Source organism: Epinephelus moara, chromosome 16, assembly GCF_006386435.1.
Source record: "Epinephelus moara isolate mb chromosome 16, YSFRI_EMoa_1.0, whole genome shotgun sequence".
Lineage (NCBI taxonomy): Eukaryota > Metazoa > Chordata > Actinopteri > Perciformes > Serranidae > Epinephelus > Epinephelus moara.
In genome coordinates, this window is record NC_065521.1 from 26,650,135 (window position 1) to 26,661,322 (window position 11,188).

The following is an 11,188-nucleotide window of genomic DNA, read 5'->3' on the forward strand; positions in this document are numbered from 1 at the left end:
GAGAGGCATAAAAAGCCTTAATTCATATCCGTGCATGAGTACCTTTAATTCATAAGTCACAAGTCAAACTGAAGTGCATAAATAGCATTTAATTACTCTCACAGTTACACAAACGCTAACGGAACAGAAGAAGACATGTTGATTAAACAGCGTTGACAAGACTCTCCACAGTAGTTGTTCACACATGCTCCAGGAATTATGAGAGTGGAGTGGCAGCTTCCTTACGTGCCTGTGTGTACAAATAGGTTTTACAGCGTGAGGACAGGGAGGAATGGTGGAGTGCGTCTAAGTGTCGCTCCGAGGAATTTGACATAAGATCATTTATGTCCTCTGCGGCTGCCACAAAATGCTTGGAGGGGGTGGGGGGGTCATACGAGATTAAATTTCTCCTTTTTTCCCTGCTCTAAGAATAGAAGATTTTAGATTGAACCTCATTAAAAATGCATGTTCACAAGGCGTACAGCTTAGAAGGAGCTTATAGGTAAAGAAGAGTTAACGGCGCTGATAATATCGGAGCTCTGAGTGATGAGTTGAAAGTGAAAGGTGGAAAGCTGTGTGAGGTGAGGAAGGGAGCTTTAATCCTCCTGGCCATGTCACTCTCTCATCATTCTTCCTTCCCAGTCGTGTTGAACATGTTAATGGAGTCGTTAAACATCAATTATTTATTGTGAAAGTGTGAATAAGTCAGATATGGATACGGCCCGTGTGTGTGTGTGTGTGTGTGTGTGTTGGGTGAGTAAGTCAAGCATAAAGAAATCTGAGGATCTAACTGCTCCGTTCCAGTCCAGAAGGTCTTGAGCACCTCACCCAGATCACTGAGAGATGGCTTATTGCCAGACCTGCCTCCTAGACATTAGGCTGATATACAACTCATTTCAAACAGCAAATATGTTTTTGAGGGAAACATAATGCAGGGAGAAATACATTTTCTATTAACATAATGATACAATGTTTACAGTTAACATACCTGGCAAGTTGCAAAAATGTTGTGGCTGGACATATGAGTGAAATGTTTACTGACATTCGGAGTAGAGCCGCTGCTCCCTCGCGTTGAAAGGGGTCAGTTGAGGTGGTTAGGGCATCTGATCAGGATGCCTACTGGGCGCCTCCCGTTAGAGGTGTTCAGGGGACGTCCCACTGGTAGGAGGCCCCGGGGCAGACCCAGAACACGCTGGAGGGATTATATATCTCATCTGGCCTGGGAACGCCTTGGGGTCCCCCAGGAGGAGCTGGAAAGCCTTGCTGGGGAGAGGGACGTCTGAGGTGCTTTGCTTGGCCTGCTGCCCCCATGACCCAGCCCTGGATAAGCGGATGAAAATGGATGGATGGATGTTCAGAAGGTTTTAAGCGGGAGCTGAGTTATCCATACAGGTCTCCTCTTCTCCTGAACAAACAGACCCGGTGATTTAAACCGGTAAAAACACTGAATAAAGTTGCTTCACATTATAAATAAGTGTGTCTACGACACTGTTCGGCATATCAGAGACCGAAGACTAGCCTAGCAACAGCTAATGCTCGTGCACCTTTTCCGTGATAACATAAGATCCAGATGTTCCGGAGGTTTTTACAGGGAGCGGAATTATCTGTAACGGTCTCTTCGTCTCCAAAATAAACAGTTCCGTTGGTTTACACCTGTAAAAACTTTGAATAAAAGCAGTTCAGACAGTGCTCGTTGTGGAGGGGCTGCTTACTACATTGGTAGATGTGAAAATGCAAATAGCCCTATCTAGACCCAGTGTTTGGTTTGTCCGTTCTGGGCTACTATAGAAACATGGCGATGTAACATGGTGGTGCGACATGTTAATCTCCATGGATGAGGACCTGCTCCCCATGTAGATATAAGAGGCTCATTCTAAGGTAACAAAAACACAATAATTCTTATTTTTTCAGGTGATAATACACTAAAGAAGACACACTTATTACATTATATTCCATTTTTACCAACGTATCCTCAAGCCTGGACGACAACCCGAGACTCTGGTGTCACAGTCCTGCACTTTGTATGAATCCAGCGCAGCACATAAATGTAGCATTTCATTATCTCAAAGAAACGTCTCTGAACACGGTCCAGGGCGCAGTTACATTGCCACCACTGTGTCGTCACGAATGCAATTTAGTAATATACAAATGTAATTTGTAGGAGGCAGGGTTGCTTATGGCTTATGCTTTTCTGCTTTTCTGTTTTTCTGTGGCCTGTGTGTGTGTGTGTGTGTGTGTGTGTGTGTGTGTGTGTGTGTGTGTGTCTGTGTGTGTGTGTGTGTCGCCACAGCTCTAGTTTCTACTCCAGCATAAGGTTACCCAATGTAGGCTGTGATAGATTAGTCATCCTGATGTCAATTGAGGAGGTAGCACAAAGCTGCAGCAGTGACAGAACTTGTAGAGGACCTTCTTCTCCCTCTCTTGTTTTTGTTTTTTGCTTTTTACAGCAGATTGTACACACATGGTCTGTAGGCCTTATGCTCAGGAAGGTAAGGTGTGTGTTGCTTGCTTGTGACTCTGTCTATTAGCTTGTCTTGGCAGTTTATACTCAAGTTTCTATTTTGTTTCTTGCTTTAACAGAAAGAGTGCAGAGAGCAGATTTTGCATTGCAGCTTTTGATATTATATTCCTATCCCAGAGATCACATTTCACATGTCTTGAGTCATATTTCACTCTGTTTTTAAGAGAACTTTAACCTATATTCTCAACAGATCTTTGGCACTGCTGTAATCAGAGGTAAATAGCTGAATCAGTGCAACCATATTGATCTGTTCTGGAAGCCATTTGTCTTTTTGGAGAGTCAAAGCAGGCATAAGTCTTACCATTACTTTCAGACATTTAAGGGTTGGCAGTTCTTTGTTACATTAAGCAAAATTAAACTTTGATGGTGTATTGATTTATTGGAAAATCATTAGGAATTGCTCAAGCAGAGTAATATTGCTAATTTCCAGATATTGATCCAAAAGCAGCTGCTAATTCTAATTCTAATTCTAATTTGGGATCATGTGAAAGTTTGGGCTGCTCAAAGGGTCAAATTAGAGTTTTCTGATTGTGTTGTTTAAAAGAGGATTTTTTATTGATTTCATTTTTATATGGATTTTATTATATCTGAGACCCTGTGACTTCATATGATGACATTACATTTTGGATTTACTGGACCTTATACTCATTCTGCTTTATGTAGACCTGTTGTCCTTATTTGTGGACACTTTTGTGTGCCATCTAGTGGTAGTAAAGGCACAATACACTAATCCATGTAAAAACAAGATGGCAGCCATCTCTGCCAAATCAGTCTGCAGCCGACCCCGACACGAAAGTGGACAAGGTCCAAAACCTGATCAGATTTAATGGTTGAAACTTGTTTATTTATGATTAATAACGTATGCCGTACAAACTTTACCAAATTTAGCAACGGTAACAAGCTATGACACTGATAATTAGAAAGTACTTGTTTAAAGACATTGGAAATTTCTCAGAAGCTCGTCGAGACATTGGGACTTTATTATTGTCTTGTTTGAGGACATTGGGACTTATCGTCAACAATGTTAGTTTTTTAAACTTCTCAGGTCCTACTGATCCCAAATAGCTAGGAGAAATTAAAAATGCATACCAAACAAAAGTTCGGGTCTCAGGATGATATGTACAAATGTTGCAGTCCCACCCTCCAACTGATTCTTTTTCCAACATTTTCTTATCAGACAACTTAACCAGTTCTGGATTAGCCGTCATCCTGTATGCACAATCCGTTATAGTTTTGTGTCTTTCACCCCTCATCGTCATCTGTTTCCTCTGCTCCTCTTGACAGACCGCCCCTCTTTCCCTGTCAGGGCTGCTCTCTCATCATCCTGTCTATCCATCCACCCACCTATCAACTCCCATTCTCTCTCATTGTCACTTTCCTCTCCCTCTCTTGCGTTCAGTCCTAATCCCACCCAGTCCTACCACCCACATCCGTCTTCCCGACAATTTTCATGTCATCCTCCTTATTCACTCAGCCGGCCCATCTCTCTCTCCTCTCTCTCTGTCTGCCTCTCCCTCCCTCCCTCCCTCTCCCAGCAGGATTGCTATCACTGGCACTGGTTTTAGATAGTGACTCATCTCTGGAGTCTTTAATTAAACATCTGCATCAGGCGTCAGCGCTCGGTCACACACACATACACACACATGTTCAGCACAAGCCCACTGCACACAGACTGCACTCACAAATGCACTCAGACAAATCGATGCACACCTCAAAGAGCAGCTTACTATTAAATGTAATCTTCATGCTGATGAAGAGTCACACTACCTCGGGTGAATTTGAATGCAGATGCACGTGGCACAGTGGGAGCAGAGTTGATTTCTAGAAGAAATAACGTGGCACAGTGCAGTTTAAATGTGAACCCTGGTGACTGGAGGAAGCTCGGCCCCTGCTATCACTGTACAGCCAGTTAATTATGCACTAATGTATGCACAGCCCCAGTTACCGTGCACTTCGCTCTCCTTCTACAGCCTACATCAGAGTCATTACAGGATGCCGTGCCTAGAGTCCCTTTCCCTTGAGCAGGTGTTATGTTTGTGATTTTGTTCATGTCAAGTCTGCATGTATGCCGGAGTGTATGAGCTCATTAATTAGAGATATGTGCAGTAGATTAAGAGTTAAAAGAGCTAGTGTCATCATTTGGACAGGAAGTATCACAAGTTTATGCCAGCAATTTGGCAAAGGGATATTTTAATTTCCATTAGTTACTGTGTTGTTTTATGTTTGTTTTCCTTTTTCACAGTTACATGACTCATCACAGTGCCTCCACAATAACAGTAGTTTTTCCATAACTGTGGAAAGAAGTAGCATGAAGTTTGGCTTTCTCTCAAAAAGATTCAAATGTTTATAATGCCCCTTTCTGTCTTTCTTTCTTTCCATCATTGAGCAGCCTTACCCTCTTGCTCCTCTTCCTCCTCCCCTCTCCCTTTCTCACTCGTCTTTCTCTCTGTGCTGGTTTCCAGAGAGATGGGTATCTAAGAAACAAGGAGTCATGATCGAACATGTGCTTTCCAACGTCATATTCCCGTCACATGATCGCAATTAACACAAAACAAACCCTTAACCATTGACAGAAACACACTGACCCTCTTTCTCTCTCTCTTTGTTTCTCACTCTACAGGTGTTGGAGGAAATAAAGAATAGAGGGCAATTTCAGTTTGTCCTGTGACTTTAAGCGCCGCTGCTGCTGAAGACTGGATGTTCTGGTGCTTTGCTGCTGATTGTGGTGACTGAGCCTCCCATCTGTGCACTTGCGTCTGTGTGTGTGATTGTCTTATCCTGGGGTCGCAAGGCTTTGCACTGGCTGAACCGCAGCCATGGAGGTGGCCCTGGTAGACTTTGAGAGCCTGGATGAGCTCGACGGGGATCTTGATGAGGTGGACACCTACGCTGATGAGACCACAGCTCTCACGGTGGACATGCCCCCAGAGCACAGCAGCCCATGCAGCAACTACCTTATCCGAGGCTCTCAGCTCCCCTCTACGCCCGTGCCCTCCCGCATGTGGGAATCCACCTCATCTTCGCCCATTTCACACATGCAGACACAGACACTCGGAGTACCCCAGTCCCCAACCATGCCAACTCCGAGCAGACAGGGGCGCAGCAGCTGCACCAGTATGATCTCCAACTGGAAACTACTGCTAAACAGTGAGGGCACGAAGGAGAGTGAGAAGATCTTCAGCCGGCTCGCTAAGGAGTGCTGCGAGGATCTGTTTGTAGATAAACGAGGCCTGGATGACGGAGACCAGAAAGTCATCATCAACATCGCAGGCCTTCGTTTTGAAACGCAGCTCAAAACTTTGGACCAGTTTCCTGAGACACTGCTAGGAGACCCTTTGAAGAGGATGGACTACTTCGATCCGATGAGGAACGAGTACTTCTTTGATCGGAACCGGCCCAGCTTTGACGGCATCTTGTATTACTACCAGTCAGGGGGTAAGATCAGACGTCCAGCTAACGTTCCCCTGGATGTGTTTGCAGATGAAATTGTGTTCTATGAACTTGGAAGTGAGGCCATGGAGCAGTTCAGAGAAGACGAAGGATTCATAAAGGATGTCGATATCCCTCTACCTAATAATGATGTGTACAGGCAATTCTGGCTGCTGTTTGAGTACCCAGAGAGCTCAAATGCAGCCCGAGGTGTAGCACTGGTGTCTGTTTTTGTCATTGTCATATCCATCATTATTTTCTGTATGGAAACGCTGCCAGAATTCAGAGATGACACCGACCCAGTTGTGCCCACAGCGATAAAGCCTTTCAACCAGTCTAGATTTTACAGTTCTGTGGCTCCATCTGCTGCAAAGCCCACAACTTTCTCTGATCCCTTCTTCTTCATCGAGACTGCCTGCATTGCTTGGTTCTTCTTTGAGCTGTGTGTGAGGTTTCTGGTCTGTCCTAGCAAAAAGGAGTTTTTCCACAACCTCATGAACATCATTGATGTTGTATCCATCATCCCTTATTTTGTTACCGTGGTTACAGAACTGGTCACGACACCACAAGAGAGCTCAGGACAGAACATGTCTTTGGCCATTCTGCGTATCATCCGTCTGGTCAGGGTGTTCCGTATTTTCAAACTCTCTCGTCACTCCAAGGGGCTGCAGATCCTGGGACAGACTCTGAAGGCCAGCATGCGCGAGCTCGGCTTGCTCATCTTTTTCCTCTTCATCGGAGTCATCCTCTTCTCCAGCGCTATCTACTTTGCAGAGGTAGACGAGCCTAACACGCAGTTTGTCAGCATACCTGATGGCTTCTGGTGGGCTGTGGTTACCATGACCACTGTAGGCTACGGGGACATGTGTCCCATCACCATGGGGGGTAAAATGGTCGGCACGTTGTGTGCCATTGCAGGTGTGCTGACCATTGCTTTGCCTGTTCCCGTCATTGTATCAAACTTCAATTACTTCTACCATAGAGAGACGGAGGCAGAGGACAAGTTGCCCTTGGCAGATGCTGTTGAACAAGCCATGAAGACTGAAACAGACAGCAAAGAGGGCAGCAACACCTCGCTCAATAAAGCCAATGGAATCTGGCAGACTGACAAGGGGAAATAACTCTACAAGGACACAATTCAGGAGGAGAGACTTTGCCACAAAGCAGGAGAAAAATAAGACAATATGGAGGAAATTAACTGCCTTGATTTCCCTCAAACGATGGTCTAATGGGATCAATGAGATACAAATGTTTGCGCCTAGTGAAAAATATTTTATAAGGCTACACAGGATGTACTGTACTTACCTCTTTTGTGTCTAATATGAAAATGACACTTTGAAAATAACCGACAAGCTGAAGAATTGATTCATGTTCAGGATTGTACGTCAGCATATTTCAAGTTTTGGACTTTTAGTTGCATAGAAACAGAAATCCTTCATTATCATAATTCAGCAGTATATGTATGTTTAAAGGATTTTTTTTTTATAATTTTGGTCTTATTTTCTTTATCTTGTTAATCCTATTGCTCATAACATTTTGCACATCAGCTCCACAGTTGATATTTTTGGCCACAAAACTTTAAAACAGTGTCTTCTGGGGCCAAAAAACATGGGTCTTATGCTGCTTTCACATGAAATCAGGGAGACAGCAAACTATATTATTTTAGTGAACAAGAGCAGGACATTAGAATTAGGTGATGCTGCCAGAGAATATCGCCAATGGTGACGGTAGACATCATTGCAGTTCAAAGTTAGAAATTTTTAACATTCTGCTGTCCTCTGCAATGGAATTTACAACCAAGAGTTGGGTAGCTTCTTCACAGAAGGTGAAAACACAGGAAATCTGCAAGTTACTAGTATAAAATAAACACAAAATACATTTATTCAGTGTAATTTTTTCTATTCCTTGTAAACAACACAGCATCACCAACGCAACATATCATTGTGGATGATGTGTTTTACCATCCTGCCATTTCGTCAGACTGTTTATTTGTTTTTCCGGTGCTGTTTTACATCTGCCATCTGCCTGATTCCATGTGAACGCATCATTAGACAGGTTTAAAGCAGTACAATTTGATGAATAAGGTAAAGAGAAAAGTTAAATGTCAAAATCCAAATGTTCATATAACAAGGACTGTTAATTGACCCTTTGCTAAGCCCCGCCCCTTTGTGATGGTCCGGCAAGCTGTCGCAGTAAGCATGGAACCCACACTGTAACTAACTGCACTCCCTGATGAAATATGATCATATTTTTGGGATAATGAAACAGTGATTCCAGAGAGAAGCAGACAGAGGGGTCTACAGTCTGTGTTTGAAGGATATATCCAGGATGTCAAACTGACTCAGCAGCAACAACAGGTTAAAAAGACAAAGATAGTTAGAAGCTAAAGCCGAACTATAGGCTACAGATCACAGTGTAAAAGTGAACCACCACATCACTGCTGATCGACACACAAGACAATGAATATAAAGGGAAACTCTACTGATATTGAACCAGATGTGTGGCATCACAGTGTGTGCAGAAGAACGGTGTTTGGCTTCACCCCCGTGCTGCTGCCAGGACCTGGACCTCCACCGCCGGACAAGCAGGGATCTCCGGAAGTCAAACAACATCCATCTGTGATGACACACAGCTGGTTGAATATCAGCAAAGTTTCCCTGCTTCCCTTCACTGGTTCCTGTACAGCAGGGTCGGTCTTTGTTTCACTGTTATAATCATTAAAAAGCAAAAGCAGCATGTGTATACATTCAGTAGGCTATATCTTCAGTAGCTAGCTAGCTAACCCTACACTTTTCAGGGTTTGATTTTGGTTTTGGAACAGGGAAGAAACGTATATCTTTTTCCAACCTCTCCAGGTAACGAGTATCATTAATACACGACGTGCCCCAGGCACAACATTTAGCTCCAAATCCACAAAACCAGCCTGAAAATGAAGGAAATCTGAAACGATTGCAGTCTATGGAGCACAGCTGTGTTGTTGTCGGACCCTGGTCTGAGCTGGCCTGATGCTACATTATGATTGGCCTGTCTGTGTGCGGGGGAGGGACTTCGCGAAGGGACAGATGTAATTGCAGAGCTACTTCTTCATTTAGCTTATAGGAATCACCTTTCTGTTGCTGGAGTAGCTGACACATCATGAGATTGTTATGATGACTCCTAGGTTAAGGTAATTTGAGCAACACATGATTATAATGGACAAGTTGGTTAATGCATTTTCTCATCTTGAAAATGTTCTGTCTGCAGATAACTACGTCATCATCAACTGATGGCTACTCCCACACAAATAAGACCAAGGTTGTAAAAAAACAAACAAAAAAATACACAGTTTTCCTGTCAGTGTCTTGGATGAGTAACACGTGTGTAGTTTCTAGATTATAGCCCGGCTGTATTTATTTATTTAAAACCGTATCACGATTCTATTGTATTTATTCATCCTCTTTGACGAGTAGCGTGGGTAAGAATCCTCCACTATTGTTAGCAGTCAAACAGACTCCACACTATGTATTATAATGGAGTGCCTTAAATTATGTAACGTTGGGACGCTGTTGAATTCGCCATACATAATCTTACTGTAATACCTGTGTTTATCATGCATATATGCTCAGTATTTTTGATTTCAGCCTGGTTGAAAACATTGTAACCTCTCTCCATTCTTTTTTTTTAAAGATATTTTTTGGGGCTTTTTAGCCTTTAATGTATAGGACAGACAAGCGTGAAAGGGAGAGAGAGAGGGAGTGACATGCAGCAAAGGGCCACAGGCTGGAGTCGAACCCGGCCCGCTGCGGCAACAGCCTTGTACATGGGGCGCCTGCTCTACCACTAAGCCACCAGCGCCCCAACCTCTCTCCATTCTTGATTATGTTTGTGAGTGTTTTCCAAAATGCTGTCCAGGAAAGAAATGCATTCTGACCCGAAATACAAGTTAACATATCCAAAGTACAGCGGATCCCATCTGTTTATGAGGAGGTACTGTCCTAAGAAACATCGTCACTCATCAGTAGATATCTTGTTAAGGAAAGAAGACCTTTCATACCCCTTTTCCACCAACATGGAGCATGTTTTGTTCTGGTTTCCACACTTAATTTTGAACCACTCTGAGCATTTTGACCAAAAATAATTTGGTTCAGAACCCGAGAAGTTGGTGTTATACTCTACAGGGTGGAAAAAGTAGATGGAGTCCTGCTGGTGATCGTCTTCTTCTTATTAGTAGTTGATCCTTGCTTGTTTTTTGGATACAAAGCTTGCGTGTAACCACTGGGATCCGCCATCTTGTTACTTCTGTTTATATCTGTTGGGCACTGTGTATCGCCCTCTGTCGATGACCCATCTTTGAATACAAAGCTTCCACTCAACACTGGTGGAAACACGTGCTGGTTTGCTCGACAGCACCAGGGTTCCAGGAATCCTGAACGGAACTAGATCAAGAACCAGAGCTAATTTGGTGGAAAAGGGGTATTACTGACACCGTGATCACAAACAACGGAGGTGAAAGAGAGAAGGAGGAAGCCAAAGATGAAGGAGATAAAGGGAACTGTTATGACTCCGAGGGACATTACAGGCCAAAATGTCCCATGATCCAGTTTATTCTGGAGGAGTGAATGTTAGCTATGCTGTATCAGTGTGGTGTTCTGGTGGTTGGTTCTATGAGTATTTCTTTTGTAATTTGTTTTTCATCATAAAACGAAATCTTAGAAAGTAAAAAAAACATCACGTGTAACTGAAATCTAGGAATTTCTCAGAATAGCTTTAGACTCGTGTTGTGTCTGAATGTCGGGTTCAGCCTCTGATCAAAGACTACATGTAGGTGTTTTCTGTGTGTTTGACAATAATGATAATGATTACGGTGGTTATCATATATTTTCATGATATAGTCAGTCCCTCGTCTGTGAAGTCACTGTTGTACAACGAATGCACATGGCCTGAAGTGATTACCTGCGTCGTCATGGCTACGAGTTTATTACACCAACAAGACCATTACACTGTATTTATATTTGTATGTATGTATAACATTTCAGTACACAATATACTGTAATGTATGCAATATATTCTGGGATTTTAAATAATGTGTTCTCATGTTTTATGTGCTCTGACTTGTTAAAGGTCCAGTGTGTAGGATTGAGGGGGATATATGAGAAGAAATTGAACATAATAAGTATGTTTTCTTTAGTTTATAATCACCTGAAATTAAGAATCGTCATGTTTTTGTTACCTTAGAATGAGTGGTTTATATCTACAAAGGGAGTGGAGATCGCCATTTTG

At 43.0% G+C, this 11,188-nt stretch overlaps 1 protein-coding gene across 4 annotated transcripts in view; it reads left to right on the forward strand.

Annotated features, from left to right (window-relative positions):
* The window catches only part of kcna10a (potassium voltage-gated channel, shaker-related subfamily, member 10a), a 44,770-nt gene extending 33,796 nt beyond the window's left edge, over positions 1-10,974 (forward strand). For 2 of the 4 annotated variants that reach the window (XM_050066071.1, XM_050066072.1), the window contains exon 2: positions 5,121-10,974. In XM_050066071.1, coding sequence (XP_049922028.1) covers positions 5,317-7,050 — 1,734 coding nt within the window. In that variant the 5' untranslated portion in view covers positions 5,121-5,316 and the 3' untranslated portion in view covers positions 7,051-10,974. Of the gene's footprint in view, positions 1-2,340; positions 2,474-5,120 lie in introns of those variants that run through there. The other 2 variants (XM_050066070.1, XM_050066069.1) reach the window with 2 other exon arrangements.
* The last annotated feature ends 214 nt before the right edge of the window (positions 10,975-11,188 follow it).